This window comes from Arvicanthis niloticus, chromosome 24 (assembly GCF_011762505.2).
Source record: "Arvicanthis niloticus isolate mArvNil1 chromosome 24, mArvNil1.pat.X, whole genome shotgun sequence".
Taxonomy (NCBI): Eukaryota; Metazoa; Chordata; class Mammalia; order Rodentia; family Muridae; genus Arvicanthis; species Arvicanthis niloticus.
The window spans coordinates 20,524,003-20,544,888 of NC_133432.1; the positions used below are offsets into that span (position 1 = coordinate 20,524,003).

Consider the following 20,886-nt stretch of genomic DNA (forward strand, 5'->3'; position numbering starts at 1 on the left):
AATGTTCTCCCCTCTGCTCCCGGCCTGCTAGCTGCCTCTTTATCCTGAGATCTCTGCAAGTCCAGTGTCCTCTGGAAGATCCTCCTAGCTCCTGTACTAAAACTAGACACCTACGCCAGTTTCCTTTGCATTGCTATGACCAAGTTAGTTGGTCAATAACTTCATAGGAAGAAAAGCTGCCTTGGGCTTACAGTCCATCGTGGAGGGAAGGCAAGGGAGAGTGGATGTTGAGTCTGATTGCCCAGGAAGCAGAGTGGTCAGAGCCAAGCATGGGTCTAACCTTCAAAGGTGCACCCTGTGGGAAGGTAATGTTAGAACCTGCTTGCTTCTGCCACAGTACTGCAGCAGTCTCTGATTAGAACCCAGCAGGTTCCTACTGAGACCTGGCTAACAGGCTTTTGTGTGGCCAGATTTCTGACCCGAGGAGTTAGCTGACACTGAAGTGGGACTTGCTGGCCACACCTCACTCCCTGCTCACTTTCTGCCTCTTGCCTGGGAATGGGAGCCTGGCTGTGCTCCCATCCTCAGAAAGGTAGAAGAGATGCTGTTTCTGCCATGTAGGCCCCGATTTCTCCCTCCAGCTCACCATCCTGTCTTTCTGTGATAGTGGGAGCTGTGGCATGCTTTGTCTGTCTGACCACAGCATTGATAACTCTTCTAATAAATTCCTTACTACCTACGGGCCTTCTTAAATGTTTTTAAACCTAGGTCCGAGACCTTCCACACCCCTAACGGCCTATTAATAGCTCCACCAGGTTCCTAAGGGACAGAACCCACTCTCACAGCTGGACAAAAGTCCATGATGTGTGTGACCTCTGAACCCCCGCTGATACCCCCACTTCACCCCTAATTCACAAATTTTTTTCTGACCTATGTAGTATATTCTTTTATTCTCATTCTCTCTCTCTCTTTCTCTCTCTCTCTCTCTCAAATTTTGACACTTTGACACAGGGTCTCATTTTGTAGGCCAAGCCAGTCTAACCATGTAGTCCAGGCTAGCCGCAAAATTGTAGCAAATTCTACCAGGATTGTAGGTGTGAACCATACCTGGATCTGGTCTAAGGATATATTTCTTGAGCTTTATGAAGAAAGGCAATTCTTTTCTAAATGATAAAAGATATTTCTTTCAGCATTTTATTTATTATTTGTTTGTTTGTTTGTCAAGACACAGTTTTTCTGTGTAGCCCTGGCTGTCCTGGAATTCACTCTGTAGACCAGGTTGGCCTTGAATTCAGAGATCTGCCTGCCTCTGCTTCCCGAGTGTTGTGATTAAAGGTCCATGCCACCTCTTCCTGGCTCATCTATCTATTTATTTTTCAGACAGGATCTTACTCTGTAGCCTAGACTGGCCTGGAATTCACTAGGCAGCTTCCAGACTTGTGGCCATCTTCCTGCCTTACCCTACCAAGCGCCCTTTATCATTTTGTAAACATGTCTATGTGAAGAGTTAGGATTTCACAGAATCAAATGAAGCCCTGTAGAATAAATTAAAAGTGTCCAGAGTAAAACTGAAGAAGAAATGGCTAGTTAGAGCCAAGCATAAAGTTGCACACCTTTAGTCTTAGCAAGAGGGAAGCTGAGGCAGGAGGATTACTTCTGGGAGCAACCTGAGGTATATATTGAAGTCAGGCTAACCTGGGCTATGAACTGAATCACTGTAACTAGGCATGGTAATACACGGCTGTAATCCTATCACTTGGGAGGCTAAGTAAGACATATCATGAACTCAAGGCCAACTTAGGCTACGTGAGACCCTTTCTCAAAAGGACTAGAGAAAGGCTCTAGTTAGGAATACTTGCTTCTCTTGCACAGAACCCAAGTTCAGTTCCTAGGACCCTCACGGTGGCTCCCAGGTGACACCCTCTTCTGGCCTCCTCTTGCACAGTACACATGATGTACAAACAAACATACAGGCAAAGCACTCATACACTCAAAAACCTAAAATCTGTTTTTTTAAAATAAGATAAAGAATGCAAGGAGAAAAAAAAAATACAGCAATCCAGTAACCAGCCATTCTGAGAAGGATGGCCAGGAGCTCAAGGTCAAGGGCCAAGGTCAAGGGCCAGGGCAAACCGCTTTGCCTGGAACTGGAGCCTGAGCGATGTAGCTCAGTAGATGGGTGATGGGCTGAGACCTACATTTGTCAAGATCATGAATAAGTTCAGGGAAATAAAGTATCTTACGCAAAGTTGCCCATTGAGTAAGTGTTGGGGGTGGGTTGCAAATGCAGGTGGCCTGGACCCAGAGCCTGTTGTCTTAATGACCTTTCAGTGACCATCAGCACCCATTCATTAGCTGTCAGTGACCACCCATTCATTACGTGCCAATGACCACCCATTCATTACCTGTCAGTAACCACTCATTCATTACCTGCCAATGACCATCTGTCCACAGGAGCTTTCCGTTACTCATCATTAGTACTTACGGGAACTTTTTAAACAGCACCCTGGACGCAGTCATTTCACAGGCATGATTGTGTCGTGTCCTAAGAACTCCAGGCAGATTACTGTCCTTAGGACTTTACATAATCCCTTATTTCAAGGAGTCACAAAGCTTCTAGTATTTACCAAAAAAACCAGGCTGGTCGGGGATCGGCTTGGCAAGACATTCCTTTTTTCCTGCCTGTCTCCCTCTTGCTCCAGCCCCACTGGCTCATACGAAGGCATCAGATCTCATTACTAATGGTTTTGAGCCACCATGTGGTTGCGGGGATTTGAACTCATGACCTCCGGAAGAGCAGTTAGTGCTCTTAACCACTGAGCCATCTCACCAGCCCAAGACATTCCTTTTTCCTTAAAACTAGGCTTGTTTTCTGTTGTTGCTTTGAGTCTTTTTGTTTTTAAAGATTTATTTTTAATTTATAGGTATGTATGTATGTATGTATGTATGTATACACAACACATATATTTTTATGTTTGCTTTTCTGAGGTGGTCTCAGGGAGCTTACCCTGGCCTCCAGGTCTGTGTAGCCAAGGATGGCTACAAGGAAGAGAGACCTGAACTTACCTCATCCTCCCAAGTGCTAGGTCTCAGGAGTTCACTACCATACCTGGCCCTATCTGCTTAGAAAAATAAACAAATGTGTCTCATGGTCTCCAGAGGTGTTATTACTAAGAATCTAGAGTTGGTTAATTTTCACAGCATAGCCACTGTTTTGGTGTTACATGGTGTAGAATTCTGACCTCCTGGTCTGGCTCTGATAGGAAAAGCCTAAAGTGCCCTCTGCTGGCTAAGCATGGAATGACTGCAGAATCTGAAAAAGGTTTGCCATTGGAAAGGATCATGAATGAATGAAATCTCTGTTTATGTGGCACTCAGTGAGTAAAGGCAGCTGTGGTCAAGCCTGGAAGCTTGAGGTCTATCCCAGGAACCCACATGCTGGGGGGAGAGAACTGAATCCTACGCATTGTCCTCGGACCTCAAATACACAGAATAATTAAGAAAAAAATACATGAAAAAATTATTTTTAAAAAGAGAAAGTGGAGTTGGAGCTGTGGCCTGGTGATTAAGAACACTTGCTGCCCTTGCAGAGGACCTGGGTGTGGTTCTCAGCACCGACATGGTGTCTTACAATATGTGTAACTCCAGTTCCGGGGGATCCACTGCCTTCTGCTCAACTCTTCTGGTAACAGGCACACATTTAGTACACGTGCGTACACACACACACACACACACACACACACACGCACACATGCAAGACATTCATACATATAATTCTTTTAAACTTTTAAAAAAATAACAAGATAACTTTTGTCTAGAAAATGTCCATTACAATGAGATTTATGATGATGATGATGATGACGACGACGATGATGATGATGATGAGCTGGGTGTGGTGGTGCACACTTGTAATACCTGTACTTCAGACTTGGAGGCAGGGGGACCAAGAGTTTAATGTCACTTTGGGCTGCATAAGAACATGAAGAGCCATCCTGGGCTATATGAGACTCTACTGTAAACAACAAAAAACATTTTTTTAAAGTTTTTATGTGTATTTAGGTGTTTTGCCTGCATCTCTGTTTGTGTACCATGTGAGTGCCTGGTACCCACAGAGGCAAGAAGAGGGTGTTGGGTCCTCTGGGGCTGGAGTTAATGGATGGGTTTTAAGCCACCAAGTGGGGTGCTGGGAATTGACCCCCAATCTTCTGGAAGAGCAGTCAGTGCTCTTAACTGCTGTCCTACCTCCAGTCCCAAAACATGGATGAAAGGTGAGGGAACCAGGAGATTGAATTCTTTAAACTTACAGGTGAACCCCATCCCTGTAGATTTGAATAATGTCATTGACATGCCTATGTAAATATACTTTCATCTCTTTTTCCTTTCTCTTTCTTTCTTTCTTTCTTTCTTCTTTCTTTCTTTCTTTCTTTCTTTCCTTCTATCTTTCTTTCTTTCTTCCTTTGGCCTGGTTTTGTTTTCTAAAGTTATGTTCTCATGTATCCCAGGCTAGCCTTGAATTTTCTAGGTAGCTGAGGACTACCTTGAACTGCTAATCCTAATCCTCCTGCCTCAAATGCTGGGATACAAGACACATGAGGAGCCACCCGGCTCTACTCATTTATTTTCTAATGATTACCACTTAACCCGTCCTTCTGAGTGCCGATCAGCCCTACTGATGCCTTCGGGACTTGGCCCCGTTTTGGTCTTCCCAACTAGATAACGGAAACGTGAATCAAGAACGAGGCAGAGGCTCATCGATATAACTTGGATGGAGCTGGCTTGAGCTTACACTGAGGCTGAGATTTATCTTTCCCCCACACCCCCCAGGGGTGGTAAATGTTGGCGAGGGAACCACATCTGGCTGTAGGGAACCACATCTGGCTGGCCACACACACTCATTTTGGTCTTGTCTGTGGTTCCTTTCTTGCTGCAATGACAGAAACCAAAAGGCTTGCCAAGCCTGAAGATCTTTACTCTCTGGCTCTGGACAGACAGGGCTGGCGGGCCTACACGCTAGCTCCTTTAACCCTACATTGTCTCAGGAGTAGTGAGTGGGTCCCTGTGCCTTAAGTTTTCCCGCCAACTGAAACAGAATTCAGCAGAGTTCAGTTCCAAACAAACGTCAGAACTTCAGAGCTGGTAAATCAGGTGTGGTGGTGTATCCTCCCGGGGTGGAGGCAGGGACGTTAGAAGTTCAAAATCATCCTGGGTTGCTTAGAGAGCTCCAGGCCAATCTGGGACTTGTGAGACCCATTCTCAGAATAAAATAGAGGTTGGAAATACAGCTCAGCAGTTAAGAGCACCTGCTGCTTTTCCAGAGGACCTGAGTTCAGTTCCTAGCTCCCATGTTGAGCAGCTCACAACCACCTGGAATCTGACCCTCTCTTTTGGTCTCTGCTGGTACCCATACACAGGTGCATAAGCACAGAGACACATAAAGAAAAATAAAATTAGGAGAGTAAATGGTAACTGAGTGAGCACATAAGGTTCCTTTCTTTAAAACGTTATTTCCTTTGGGGAGAGTTGGCAGAAAGCGAGTGCCTAATTTCAGGGCTTGGTGTCATGTGACATGATTCTGGGGGCGGGGGAAGTGGGGAGTTCCAAGGTATAACAGCCTCTATTTTCCAAGAAGCACTGACTTTTGCATGTTTCTTGTGCCGCCCATCCTCAGAGGCTCCCTGACCCTTTGGCAGCCTCCCTGTGAGCTGTCTGGAAGTCACTGCCAGAGTGGTGCGGTTGGTAACTGCATGCTGCAGGGAGCTGCCCTCCTCCCCAGACCTCCCCCTTTATCCCTTCCTACTTTCCCAGCAGCCCTCATTCCAGGCTGCTGACCTTGGAGTTCCCAAACTGTATAAACAAAACCAAATGGGAAAGTGCATTCCTAAAGGAAGTTCTTGGCAGAAGTAGAAGAAAGCTCCAGCACAGAAAACTGATTGGGGGTGGAGGAGGGGGGAGGGGGCTGGAGAGATGGCTCAGTGGTTAAGAGCGCGGGCTGCTCTTCCAGAGGTCCTGAGTTCAATTCCCAGAATCCAAATGATGATTCACAACCGTCTGTAATGGAATCTGATTCCCTCTTCTGGTGTGTCTGAAAACAGAGTACTCATGTACGTATGTATGTACGTACATACATACATACATACATACATACATGCATGCATCTAATCTAAAACAACACTGATTCTGTACGCCTTATCTCTCTCCCTCTGGCATTTTGGAACTCTCTGATGTCTTTTCTTTCTTCCTTCCTTTTCCCCTACTCCTTTTTGTTTTTGTTTTGTTTTTTTCAAGACAAGGTTTCTCTGTGTAGCCCTGGCTGTCCTGGAACGCCTTCTGTAGACCAGGCTGGCCTCGAACTCACAGAGGTCCTCCTGGCCTCACAGACTCTGCCTCTACCTCCGCCTCCACCTCTGCCTGGATTAAAGGCCCTGCCCACTTTCATTTTTAAGACAGGGTCTCATATAGCTCAGCCTGGCCTCAAATCTACTCTGTAGCTGGGGATAACCTTCACCTGATTGTCCCCTCCTGTTTCTATCCCGAGTGCTAGGGTTATCAGTTTTATTTTTCTATTTATGTGTTTATGTGCACATGCTCACCTCTGTCGTGGTGTGTGTGGAGGACAGATGACTGACTGCTCTCACGAGTTAATTTCTCTCCTATCGTGTGGGCTCTAGCGTTTGAGCACAGGTTGGTGGCAAGTGCCTTTATCCGAAGAGCCACCTCACTGGTCCAAGTTTTATTTTTATTTTTACCACAATAGCCAGTTAATATATTACTATTAACTGGATGGAACTCATGCTTAGTGCATGGTACTCTGCTAACTAAACTCCAACCTCAACTCTTTTTCCATCTCACTGTGTACCCCAATCTGGCCCTGGGCTCTTCCTGCCGCAGCCTCCCAGTCTCCCCGAAGGACTTGCAGGGGAGTGTCCCCTTCCTTGAATTTTCATTAGCTTGTCAGAATCTTCTCCCTGCCCCTTAACTACACAGTTTTCTCACATGGATTCCTAGGGATGAAGAGACCCTCTGGCAGAGTGGATGGATGAAAAACAAACAAACAAAAACCTTGATCCCAAGAATCGATCCTGTGCCTGCTCAGACTTCTTATCATGTATGATAATAAAATTGTTACCTAAACCAAATTTGGTTGCAATTTCTGTTGCAATGGAAACACCCCAGCAGGGCAGTGGTGATACATACCTTGATTATCAGCACTAGGGAGGTGGAGGGCAGAGGCGGAGGCCGAGGCAGGTGGAAGTTGAGTTCAAGGCCAGCCTGGTCCACAGAGTGAGTTCCAGGACAGGCAGGGCTACACAGAGAAACCACAACCCCCCACCCCCAACTAAAGTCTAGGCTGGAGAGATGACTCTTGTCAACAAGAGAGAGCACTTGTCTATCTTTCAGAGAACCTGGATATTAATCCAAGCACCCACATTGGCCAACTTAAAGGCACCGGTAGCTCCGGCTCCCGGGGATCTGATGCCCTCTTCCGGCCTCACCAGGACATCTGCACACCCTCACACACAAAAGCCAGACTCACAGCTCTGCCTTCATTTGTCTTCTTTTTGTGTCAAAGTCCTGGTTGATTCGCATATGTTAATCACTTGAGTGTCTGCCTTAACCTATCCCAGTTCCCTTCACCATCGAAGGCAATGGGATGAATGACTGAACCATCTTACTGCCCACTCTCCGCTCAGAAAGGCGTTCAGTCGTTGTTCAAAATCTGAAAGTCATCCTGAATTCTAGGACCAGCAGAGGCTCACAGAACAGACACCCACCCACAACTCCATGGGAGCAGTTGTCTATGATTCTGAGTGTTGGGGACCGCTCTGGCAAATGTTGGAACCCACACTGCCAAAAGCTTGGGGGCCAAATTGTTAGAGCCTGCACTGACCCAAGCTTTGGGGGCTAAATTGTTCCAGCTTGTACTGCTGCTTTGGTCTGCGGGTCAGGGTTCAGCAAGAGAGTGAGTGAGGGCGGACGCAAAGAATGGAGACCAGATAGAGTGTGATTCAGTCCCGTTTATTCTCAAGTCTCTCTTCTTCTCTCCTTCCAAGTCCCTTGTTCCTAGTCCAAGTCCCAAGTCTTGAGTTCCTAGTCCCTAGTTCCCAGTCCCTAGTGCCTCCAAGTTCCAAGTTTCCAGTCCCCTCTTCTGTCTGCCTCTCGCCTTTTATAAGTCTCACTTCTTAAGTCATACCTTTAAGTCACACACACCCAAGGGGAAATCCTGGGTATCTAAAACAAGATGTTATCAGAGTGTGCTCGGCTGTTGTAGGCTGTTGAAAACAAGTCTCTTGTCAGGGTATATGGCTCAAGATGGCTGCAAGGATGATAGCTGACTTTTGTCGGCTCCCCACAACTGAGGCCACATCTGGAGCAGGAAGTATCCTAATCAGCGTGTCACATGCTGAAAGGATTTCTTTGGACCACCTTACAGAATCAAAACCAAGACAACCCACATCTTGACTAGTGCATATCCTCCGCCCCAGTCCATCATCTGATAATTGACGAGACCATTTCCTCTTCCCAGTGTGGGCCCTGCTTTTCTCTTTGAGTGGTTTATTGGGACAGGTAACAAAAGCCTACTGGAGCTGCCGAAAGGTGTGGGGCTTTTTCTGAAGGAGCCTCCCCCAACAGAGGTCACACAGTGGATGTGTGACCTAAAAGTGTTGCCTCAAGTGGGTCATCTGGCTAGCTGGGAAGAGCCTTTCTGAAGTGCCTGTTTCCATCTGTGTCCTGGTGCAGAGTTGATGATGTCATCATGGTGCGGTCATCTGGAGTTGCAGGTATGGCTTCTTTTTCTCTGCCCTGTTGAAAGAATGACCAAGCGGGAAAGGCAAGGACTCAGCAATCGGCCAAGCTTTATTGAAGTCACACACAGCAAAACACACAGAGTCCCTGCCAGGGGCAAAGGGATTCAGAAATCCAGCCTGAAAGGAGGGCTTGAGCCTTTTGGTGGTATAGGGCGAGTCTCCATCCACTTATTTCTGATTGGCTAATTTAAACAGATAGGAGGCCGTTGGTGGACTCACAGCTTCATGAAAGCATAGGCATGTGTGGGCAGGTCAGATGGAGAAGGGGAGCCCTGCTTAGGGGTGGAGCTTCCTTTTTATTTCTCTGTGGTTATTTTTTCATTTTTAGTGATTTTTTTCCCTTCTTTTTAGCAGTCTCATGCAACCCAAGATGAACTCACAATGTTATGAAGCTGAGGCTGGCCTTGACTTCCAGGTACTGGTATTACATCATGAATCATCACACTCAGCATTATTATTATTATTATTATTATTATTATTATTATTATTACTATATTAGAGACGAGAGTTGAATTGTTATTATTAATACTATTATTATTATTGCTATATTAGAGACGAGAGTTGAATTCTCAGAAATCCCTCTAAACCTCTCATATTGTTGTGATTAAAGGTATGAGCAACCAAGCCAAGCCTGGCAGTTTTTCCTTCCTGTGTGAGTCCACGGAAAAAGCGCTAGCACAGAAGCCAAGCCAAGGTGTTGCAGCGCTCAATTTCCATGAATTACACGGCAGGTGCCCTCAGCCCTCCGCGGGGCATCCTCTGGGACAGGCTGCCTAGGTCTTTCTTCACTGATCCGCTGCTATGGAGACAAACTAGCTAGTCCTGAGCCCTTTCCCAGGAAGCATGGACCAGGAAGATAAAGTGGCCTGGAGCTTCGCGCCTGTTAGTCAGAAAGCCAATGAAAGCAGAACCAAGATGCTGCTCCTATGAACGGGCTTCCTGCCAATCAGGGGCGGAGGCCAGCGAGGACACAACCAATAGCAGGAGCAATTGGGTGGTCTGGCCTTGCGGGGACCGCACCGGGGACCAGCGCTGTTGTTGAACGCCAGGAGTGCAGAGCGCGTGCCCTTTAGATGGCCAAAAAGTGTGGGGCCGATCGGCAAGCCGCTGTCAGTTGTCACTCCAGTTCGAGACCTCTATGGTTGAACCAGACCTTTAGCCATCAGGGCGGGGCTAATCGAACTATGACAATAGTAGGAGGTGACCGGGTGAGGCCAGAGATACTACGTGCGCTGTGGTCGCTCGGAGCGGGAGAACCTCTGCCCTAAGGTACCTCCTGGACCAAGGGAGGTAGCGCTCCCGTTAGCTAGAGAGCCAATCAGAATGGACCAAGCCCAGCCGGACGTGTTTCCCCTATAATTGGACGATGCTCTTGCCAATCATAGCAGAAGCTCATGAAACCTCGGCCAATAGCAAGAAGCGCCTGGTTCCGATTTGCCGCGCAGGGTCCACGCGGTGGTTGCTGATCGAGGTCGTCAGTTAGTGATCACCTCCCTCCGCCAAACGCCCGAGCCGACCGGCGTCGCTCGCGCTTGTCAGCCAAGAGCCAATCAGAATTGGGTAGGCCCGTGGCCACTTCGGCTTAAGGCCGAATTGTTTCTTCTGTGATTGGGCGAACCTCCTGACAATCAGGGCGGAGCCAGCGAAGGCTCGGCCAATGGCTGGAGGCAGCCAGGTCAGACCAGCGACTAATTGTAAGCGCGGTGGTCGTTAGACGGTTGGAGGGCAGCACAAGACGTCGTAACTGTCCGCAGGCCCTCGGCGTCTAGCGCCCGCCGGCGGCCCATCCCGTCATGTCAGGCACTGCTTGGCTTTAGTTCTTCAGGCCTCCGCCCACCCGCCTACCCGAAGCCGCGCCCACCGCCCAGAGCCAGAGGGATGGTGGTAGTCACCGGGCAGGAGGAAGACAGCCGTCACTCGGACGGTACCATGTCCAGCTCCGAAGCCGAAGACGACTTCCTGGAGCCGGCCACTCCTACGGCCACGCAAGCGGGGCACGGGTTGCCCCTGCTGCCCCAGGAGGTACCTGGATGGAGCGATGGGGGCAGGGAGGGCTGATGGGAAGCGAGGGAGAGGCTGGTTCTTGCAGAGCTGACCTTGGGAGGTGAGCCTTACCAAGGAGCAGTCCACCCCTGATGCCACTCCTGCACTAGGTGTGTCCTCCCTGCCCTGGGGTCACCTGCACCCCAAGTCCCTTCTTCCCGTACTCGGTTGCTACCAGATGTCAGTTCCATTCCTGTATCCCATATCACCTTTATCAACTAGCGGAGGACTTCTCAACGCATAGCGTGTTCCATACGATCCAAAAGGAGGCCCTGGGTTGCCCAAGTGTATCCTCCAGCTGCCCCGGGGAGTGGTGTAAGAAACTGCATGCAGTTAACCCATCTGGTGCCTTGGTATGATTTTGGAAAAGGACACACCTGAGTGGGCCGGACCACGTCTCATCCAGGTGCCACTATGCAGCGAACAATCTCCATTACCACATGGGGTAACTTCATTTGCTAGCTGGACAGAAGTGAGCGTGTGATAGAGGATTTGGGGCAAAGAAAGTGTGAGCAAGAACATACAGGAGATTTTGGGGATTAGGAGGAGGGCAATGGTGAGTTGAACTCCAGAGCAGGGATGGGAGGGATTCATTTATCTGTTGCTGCACTGTGGTATGCTGTGGCTTCTTTAGTACGCCTTCGTGTGCGCGGTGCTTTGCAGATGAAATGACCCTCGAGATAGACAGGAAGATGGCTACAGACGTGGAGACTCGGCAGACAGAGTTGTCCAAAGGGGGGCTGGCTTGACTGAGGCTCTCTGGCAGCTGACAGTATTGCGTTAGGGTTAGAATCCCCGAATTGCCAACATCGTGGGAAACTTGTAAAAATAAACAAAATTCTAGACATAACTCTGCAGTCAGGGAAAAGAGCCAACAGAGTGGTGACACTTTTTTTGTGCACTGTCATTGGGCAGAAGTTGTGGGTTGAGTGGAAGGACACATAACCCCATAGACTGTAAGCCAGCTGGCCAGTCCCAGCCACCTGCGAGTCACACCCCTCCCTGTGAGTTCTAGGACTCCCTACCGTTACTCTTTTTGTTTCACATATGGTGCAAAGAAGTGCATTAGTAGGTGCTACCTTTTAAAAAGAACTCCAGTTGTGCAAAGTATTATACCAGAATGAGACTTGGGTCTTGACACATACCTAGATTGGGCTTAGTGTTTCTGTAGAAATGTAAAAGGTATTTTGCACCATGAGTATAAAAGTTGAATTTGTTGGGACTGGTGATACACACCTTGAATTCCAGAGGCAGAGGCAGCAGATAAATGTCTGTGAATTCTGGGCCAGCTTGGTCTATGTAGTGAGTTCTAGGAGACACCTGATTTAAGAGCTATTAGGTCTAATGAATAGGACTTGGCAATTGCTACTCAAGGAAACTGGGGTGGGGGTGTCCCCTAGTTTGGGATGACTAAGTGATTGTGACCTGGCAGACCTAGGCAGACTGACATGGGGGAGCCCCAGGTCTTGTTGCCTGTGCCAGTCTGAAAGCTGTGGTGGTTCCTTCCCAGTTTCCTGAGGTCGTCCCCCTTAACATCGGAGGGGCTCACTTTACCACGCGCCTGTCTACTCTGCGGCGCTATGAAGACACCATGCTGGCTGCCATGTTCAGCGGGCGGCACTACATCCCTACAGACTCCGAGGGTCGGTACTTCATCGACCGAGATGGCACACACTTTGGGTATGTCTGTCTCTTCCTCTACAATCAGCTCTGTGGGCATAGCCAGTGAGTAGCCTGGAATTGGGTCTTGGGCATTGTTGCCGTCTTCCACGGTACCAGAGGAGATAGTCTAGAGGTGGAATTTAATAAATGTTCTTACTGATTTGTATTAAAATGCTTAGTTGTTTTGCCACAGGTTTTTTGAGACAGAGTTTCTCTGTGTAGCCCTGGCTGTCCTGGAACTCACTCTGTAGACCAGGCTGGCCTCGAACTCAGAAATCCACCTGCCTCTGCCTCCCAAGTGCTGGGATTAAAGGTGTGTGCCACCACCGCCCGGCAATAGAAAATCTAACACTGGCAGGATTTGATGAAACTTTTCCATTCTATGAAGTTTGAGACTTGGAGAGTCATTGTCTATATGAGAAGGAACAAACACACTTGGAGTCAGAGAATGTGGAAAAATGTCTTAGATTCTGGCATTCAATAATACCATGCAAGTTGGGCGTGGTGGCTCTCTTGAGAGGTGGACACAGTACTACAAATTATTTCTAGGCCAGCTTGGGCTGTACAGCAAGCAAGGCTCTGTGTCAACACTCCCAACAAACAACAAGACCTACTGTAGCATGGAGGGGCCGCGGTGCGTGCGGTTCTGAGGCTCACAGTGGCTAACATCAGAAACGGTGAAGGGTGCTGAATTGCCGCCCCTTCATTTTGCTAAGAAAACCTTAAAAAATAAACTTGTAGCAGGGCGGTGGTGACGCATGCCTTTAATCCCAGCACTTGGGAGTCAGAGGCAGGTGGATCTCTGAGTTCAAGGCCAGCCTGGTCTACAGAGCAACTTCTAGGACAGCCAGGGCTGCACACCGAGAAATTGTCTTGAAAAAAACAAAAACCAAAACAAAAGTCAAATTTGTATGTTACTGGGATTTTAACAATAATACACACACACTATACACACACACACAAACTCAGAGTCTTAGTTTATCTGATATGTACATATCCTGAAGTAGAAAATGTCATTATTACACCTTCTGATGAAAACGCTTCTGGCAAGCCTTATAAAAAGTTTATGCCTCAATTTCATGGTAGGTTTTTTTTTTTTTTTTTTTTTTTTAAGATTTCTTTTTATTTATATGTAGGTATTACTTGTGTGTGAAAACCCCCAGAGACCAGAATGGGATGTTGGCTCCCCTAGAGCTGGAGTCACAAGCAGCTGTGAGCTGCTGATGTGGGCGCTGGGAACTGAACTTGTGTCCTCTGGAAGAACAGCAAGTCCTCTTAATCACCGAGCCATCCCTCTAGCCCTCAGCTTCCTTGTTGACATGAGAACTAAGTGTAGCTGTGTGGTGGGCGTGTCAGTGATGGTGGGCGTGTCACTGATGGTTAAGGAAGGAGCTTGTGGACCCTGGGGAGGTCAAGATGTTCAAAGTACATGGCTGGAATCCTCCGCTCCTTCACTCTCTCTTTGGAGATGACTAGAGGATCTATCTAGCTTTTGACCTTGAACCAGTGACCAGGGAGGCAGGAACTTCAGCTGATATATATATATATATATATATATATATATATATATATATATATATCTTTGTGTTGACTTCCAAGTAAGTGCCCACAAGGGTCATTTTTATCCTTACAAAGGAGCCTCCAGCGATATAATTTGTTTTGCAGAGTCTGCTTTTCCCCAGTGGGCCATCAGCTGCCTCTGATGGTGAGAAAACAGAGTGTCACATCACTCTGTGGAACTATAAAAAGATTTTTTTGTTTGCGGGCCATTTGGGGAGGGAAGTGCTGGCCCCAGCTGGCGTCTCCCATAGTGCTCTTAGCGGGGCCTTGCCTGGGCTTTTTGCTTGTCAGAGCTCATAAGGGTTGATTGAACATCTCAGAGGACTGACTTTAAAGGGGTGGGGATGGGTCTGAGTTTAGGTCCCTGTACCAGTGTCAAGTGGCTCTCAACCACCTGTAACTTCAGCTCCAGGAGAGCCAACACTTCTGGTCTCCACCGAGTGCCTGTATTCTTCCAAACATAATGGAAATATAATTTAGAAATCTTTAAAGGGGTTGTGGGGAGGAAGAACAGGATCCAGCCTGAGGCTTCTATGCCGATGTCTGTTGGCCTGGAGGTGTAGTAGCATTCATGCTTGGACCCCTGGACTCCAACAGTCTGTGGCTTATCGGCAGTAGATACAGTTTTTCAAAAATTCAGAGTATGAGTTCAGGGAATCTGGAAGGCACACACGTTCTCTGCTGGTTGTAGCTCATGCAGACCATTTACCATCCTGGGGGCTGCTTGGGCCTGGCACCGGGTCAGGGGCAGGGGAAGTTCTTCATTGTGCTTACGACACTTGACTCTGCTTGCTTCTAATGAAGTGAGGACTGTGGTGGTTGTCGGCTCAGAGTCTGTTGTGTCTGAACCTGAGGCTTTGTCAGTGGTGGCTCCTTCAACAAGGGTTTTCCATAAACTCCAAGGCCCCACTTGGGCCTCATTTATAGACTGGAGCTAAGAGATAAACCTGCCTTATAATGTCATTAAGAGGACCAAATGGGTGGCGCATGGTTAGTGGCCAGTACAGATTAGCGCTTAAGTGTTAGCTGTTGTTGCTTTATGGTTTAGATGAGTTATTGATGTAACAGATAGATCTAGGGTCTTCCTCCCTCTCTTCCCATAACCACTGACAATAGGCCTGATTGTTACCTGCGCCACTAATAAGCGTCTGAAGAGGATTAGCAGGGACTGAATCTGTACTTTCCCCGTGTGTGATTTGACTCAGCTGAGAACCAGCTAATGTTAGCTCCTGAAGTTTGGGATTTTGCCTGCCCAGATAGCTACAGAATAATAGTAGCAGTAACAATGTGAGATGGGCAGAATCTGTTGGTTTCTGTTGGAAGCCTGAGGTTACAACTATTCCGTTATCCTCGTAGTTGTTATAACTGAACATTTCTAACATACTTGAGAAACTAGTGCTGAGGCCATGAAAGGGCTTTTCTCCTTCTCCTCCTCTTCTTCCTCTTCCTCTTCCTCCTCCTCCTCCTCTTCCTCTTCCTCTTCCTCCTCCTCCTCCTCTTCATCCTTTTTCATCTTCCAGGGCCTTCTTCCTCCCTCCTTCTCTTCCTTGTTCTTTTTTTTGGGGGGGGGGGAGGTGGGAGAGGGTGACGGGACTGGGTCTCTCTGTAGCCCTGGCTGTCCTGAAATTTGCTTCGTAGACCAAACTGGCCTCAAATTTACAGCGATGCACAAAGTGCATCAATTACACCGATGTGGCGGTGCATGCTGGTAGTCTTAGCACTTGAGAGATTTCGGCAAGAGGAACAGGGGTTCAAGGTAGGGCTTGTCTCCCTAGCAAGTTTGAAACCAGCCTGGGCTACATGACACCTTGTCTGAGAAAAACCACTGTGTGTGTTTTAAATCGATGGTGTTACAGCCTTCCTTACACCTGTGAATGCCTAATAAGAAATATTGTAGCCGGGCGGTGGTGGTTCACATCTTTAATCCCAGCACTTGGGAGGCAGAGGCAGGCGGATTTCTGAGTTCGAGGCCAGCCTGGTCTACAAAGTGAGTTCCAGGACAGCCAGAACTACACAGAGAAACCCTGTCTCAAAAAACAAAACAAACAAAACAAAACAAAAAAAAGTATTGTAATGGTAATGACTTAGGAAGGCAACAGGTAGCCATTTCTGAGGGTTTATTCTCTGCTAGGCATTTCCTAACCACTTTTTGTATATTAGCTCATTTCATTTCTCTCCTGACTGAATTTACATTTCCATTGTTGTTTGTTTGTTTTGTTTTGTTTGAGACAGAATCTCACTATGTAGACTAGGCTGGCCTGGAACTCACTTGTAGACCAGGCTGGTCTTGAACTCACAGCCTCACTTGCCTCTGCTTCCCACATATGTCACCACACCCACCTTAATTTTCTTTTAGGCATATGAGGTAATTTAAAAAAAATCTTTCACTTTGTACTCAAAAGACACTGAAACACACAAAGGTCGAGTTTACTCGGCCAAAGTTAGAGTTGGGGACGTAGCCCAAATTCTGTGCTCTAACCACTTTGATAACCTCCCTCCCCCCGCTGGTCCCCCATCCCTTAGCTTCTGGTCCTTAGCTTCTTCTCACCCTTTCTCTTCTCTGCATAGAGATGTGTTGAACTTCCTGCGTTCAGGGGACCTGCCACCTCGGGAGCACGTGCGAGCTGTGCACAAAGAGGCTCAGTACTACGCCATTGGGCCCCTCCTGGAGCAGCTGGAGAACATGCAGCCACTGAAGGGGGAGAAGGTGCGCCAGGCCTTCCTGGGGCTCATGCCTTATTACAAAGGTGAGGGGTCAGCTGCCTCACAGCTGGGGAGAGGGGTTTCGAGGTATCATTTAGCTCCTAGGCCTTTCCCAGAAGAAGGTGGGTCCAGTGTTCATCTAGATTAGGAGAAAATGTTCCCCTCTTTCAGTGACAATGGGACATTTCAAGTTGAGAATTTATCTCCCATATCCCCCCATCCTCATCGGTCTCCTTGCTGTGGTCCTTATGAGGCGTGTCCTTCCTGAGTCTATGGAGTCCCTCGTGAAATCAGCCTCCTCCCTCTGCCTCCCGTCACAGGATGTTGTGTCCCTGTGTCTGTCTGTCTGTGTGTGTGTCTCTCTCCCTCCTCTCCTATTCCACCTCTGTCCACTGACGACGGCTGTTGTGTTAAACTCTGTAGACCATTTGGAGCGGATCGTGGAGATTGCCCGGCTTCGCGCAGTACAGCGGAAGGCCCGCTTTGCCAAGCTCAAAGTCTGTGTCTTCAAGGAAGAGATGCCCATTACCCCCTATGAATGTCCACTCCTTAACTCCCTCCGCTTTGAGCGGAGTGAGAGTGACGGCCAGCTCTTTGAGCACCACTGTGAAGTGGACGTGTCTTTTGGGCCCTGGGAGGCAGTGGCTGATGTATACGACCTCCTGCACTGCCTGGTCACGGACCTCTCAGCCCAGGGCCTCACGGTGGACCACCAGTGTATCGGGGTGTGTGACAAGCACCTCGTCAACCACTACTACTGCAAACGCCCCATCTATGAGTTCAAAATCACATGGTGGTGAGTCGTTCTGGTAAGCAAGAGTCCCACGAAGGAGGATGCCCGTCCTCTTGGGTGACTCTGGGAGTCTGATCCCCACAGGGGCTGCTGACTGTCCCAGAAGCTGCTGAGGTGAGGGCAGAGCACTGAGACACAGATGCAGAGGAGAGGTGCTGCTGCAGTCTCCCTGGTTCGAGTACCTTGGGGACTCGGTCTGCTCTCACCTGGTCTTCTCTTCAAGGCCTGGCAGTCTTCACTAGAAGCCACAAGATATAGCAAGGATGTCACTGGGAGTCCAGAGGGCTTTTGATACCTTCTTGACGCCCTGCAGGAGAGCTCCTGCCCATTTCTGATGGAGATATCATCACTGCCTCACCTTCAAGATGCTTGAACCTTCTAATGCTCAGTGTGTCAGGCGGGATAAGGAGTGAGCTAGGGGATTTACCCAAGCTTCGGCCATGTAGCCCTGGCCAAAGAAGAAAGCATACTTCTCCTCCCCGTGTGCTCCTTGCTCTTCCAATGACTTGCAGTACCTTGTCTTAGGATGCAGAAAGATATGTCCCATGCTCCCAGAACATGTCTGTCACCTTCTCTTGGAGATTAACCATAGCTGCCACAGCCATGTACCAAGTTGGGCCTTAGAAAAACCACATGTTTACAGCCCTGCCCTGGAGCTTTGGCATAGCCCTTCTTTGCAGGGTTTATCCTCTCACAGGGCTGGAAATATTAAGTCCTAAAGGTTCTTTCTGAAGATTCCCCAAGTCAGGCAGACAAGGAGCCTGGATCCTCTTGATACAGAGGATGCTTCTCAGATGCCAAGAACACGGGGCCTTGCCGCTGAGTCTTATGTTGGGAGCCAGTGTGGCGAACCTCTCTGAAAGGGATGCTCTCTTTCTTTGATAGTTTTTGTTCAGGGTGGTGGGGGCTTGCTCCAAAGTCAGGGGCAACTAAGACAATACAATATGTACCCCGAGATCAGAGGATCAGAGTGGTGCAGTCAGACAGTCAGGGGCTAAAGGCATCTGTCTGCTTCCAAGGAATAGAAGGCCTGGGCCTTCTGGGCCTGAGCGAAATTCTTCTGTGTAGCTAGAGGGTAGTGAGTTTCCTGAGCTCTTGTGGAAACAGGCAGTTTTGAACTTGCATCTCACTTTGAGTATAACAGAGCTAGAGGCTGAGGTCCATGAGGGGATGAGTGTCAGTCATCTTCCAGTACACCTGCTCTCTCTGGTCTCCCCGGCAAACAGTCGCATCTTCTGAGGTGCTGATGCTCCTGCTTGGCGTTTAGCCCAGCACTGTGGCTTGTTTTAACCGATTGTATTTTTATTTTTTGGACAGGGTCTCATGTAGCCCAGGCAGGCCTCCTATTAGTTGTAGAGCTAAGGATGATTTTATACTTTTGACCTTCCTGCTTCTACCTCCGAAGCTCTGGGAGACACAGGCATGTCCCACCCTTTGTGTTCAATGTTCAGAGAGAGCTAGTGAAGTACCTGTTCAGGATGATGTCCATGTGGGCAGAAAGCAGACAGTTAAGCCCGGGGCACTTAGTAATCGAGCCTGGGGTTCTTTTCTTCCTGCTCTAGAATATTGCAATGCTTGGAAAATTAGAACCCACAAACATAAGACAGAAAGGAAACTGATCCGCTAAAAAAACAAAACAAAACAAAACAAAACAAAACAAAACAAAACAAAACAAAACGGGGCCAGACTGCTTGCTTAAGGTTACAAGATGCTGGGTAAAGATGTTGTCTTTGTGACTTGCTGGAGACATTGTTTTTCTGATCCCTTTTTTATTCTCAGGATGATATGGTTTGTACCATTGTGGCATAAGAAAGCTCTAGGCTGCTGGGGCAGGCAGAGTTCGCACACAAGTTAGCCAGCTCAGAAATCCCTCTTTTTCTTTTTTCTTTTTTTTTTTTTTTTTAATTTTTTTTTTTGATAGTTGGCTTGATATTTATGGTATTAGGGGGGCAAACCATGTACTGAATCGTCTTGTGTGTGTGTGTTTTTTTTTAAATAACAAAATCCTTTGCGTTTTTAAGCCAGCGACTTGTACACCGTCTTGCAGCACAGAAACTTTTCTTTGTACTACAAAATATATTTATTATAATTCTAATTCTCCCTTGACTAGTGACATAGAAATATGAAATAAAGCAATATATATTGGGATCTGGGATGTGGTTTTGTGGTAGAGTATCAGCCCAATGTCCACAAGGCACTGGGTTCCCTCATCAGCACCACGGGGGGGTGGGGAGTGGGGGGGAATATCCTGTCAAAGTGTATCTTTACTATTCGGACTCTCTCCTCACTCGTCTTCTCTACCCTCTCGGAACTTTTCTTCAATGGAGTAAAAGAATTCATGGCCTGTTTCAGCTCTCTAACGAGAAGCCAAGGTCGGTCTGAAATGCGCTATTGCATGCAGTGGCTGGGGATGGCTTCCAAATAAAAGGGTCATATCTGTGGGAATTAGCTTGGCCTGTTTGATCCCTTTCCAATTAAAATTGTCCAGGCCCAGACCAGAAGGCTTGTAAGGAAAAGCTTCTTGACCCACAGGAAATACCTTCTCATAATTATGTGTGCATCCTGTCAATCAACACCTCTCATCTGGCTTGAGCCAGATGAGCCGTTGCCAAATCAGACCCAAGTGCCTACTACCCTTGAGCTCGCCTCCTGTTTTCCTTTGGGCATCTTTCCTCCTCAGAGACACACTCACTGCTTGGGAAAATGAAGCTTTTTGATAGCAGCACGTGGTGGAACGTTAGCCACAGCAGTATACAATGCAGATTAAAGTCTTAATTAAAAACTCCATCAGCCAGGCCACGGTGGTGCACACCTTTAATCCTAGCACTCAAGAGGCAGAGGCTGGCAGATCTGAGTTTCAGAGGGAAGAGATTGGGTGTGGAAAGTCAGCTGGGCCCATTATCTTCATTTGCATAAAATTGGCTTTTAGTACAGAGCACACTTCCTGTGTTCAGCCAACATAACATATTTGTAAGCTTGCACATCGCTTACCCTGCTCCACCAAACAAAGACAAGATCTAGGACCTGGGTGACATGCTTTCTTTACTGATGACGTTCCTCCTTTGCCAGCAAGTATGTCTTGATCAGTCCTTTAGATGTGGTGTTTGGAGATGCTACAATAAAATAAGAAACCTAGGGCTGGAGGAGTGGCTCAATGGTTAAGAGCACTGACTGCTCTTCCAGAGGTCCCGAGTTCAATTCCCAGCAACCACATGGTGGCTCACAGCCATCTGTAATGGGATCTGATGTCCACTTACTTGTGTGCATGAAAACAGAGCACTTGTATACATAAATCTTAAAACAAAACCAACTTAGCTCTTTCTGGAGACCAGCGCTGGACTGTGGGACTGGAGGGGACTCAGTGGCCCTGAGAAGACC

At 47.8% G+C, this 20,886-nt stretch overlaps 1 protein-coding gene across 1 annotated transcript; it reads left to right on the top strand.

Annotated features, from left to right (window-relative positions):
- The first annotated feature begins 10,458 nt into the window (after window positions 1-10,458).
- Window positions 10,459-19,656, top strand: Kctd7 (potassium channel tetramerization domain containing 7). Its single transcript, XM_076923042.1, has 4 exons — window positions 10,459-10,769; window positions 12,301-12,470; window positions 16,581-16,759; window positions 17,139-19,656. The coding sequence occupies exons 1-4, from the start codon at window positions 10,626-10,628 to the stop codon at window positions 17,513-17,515; spliced, it is 870 nt and encodes a 289-aa protein (XP_076779157.1). The 5' UTR covers window positions 10,459-10,625; the 3' UTR covers window positions 17,516-19,656.
- Window positions 19,657-20,886: the final 1,230 nt, after the last annotated feature.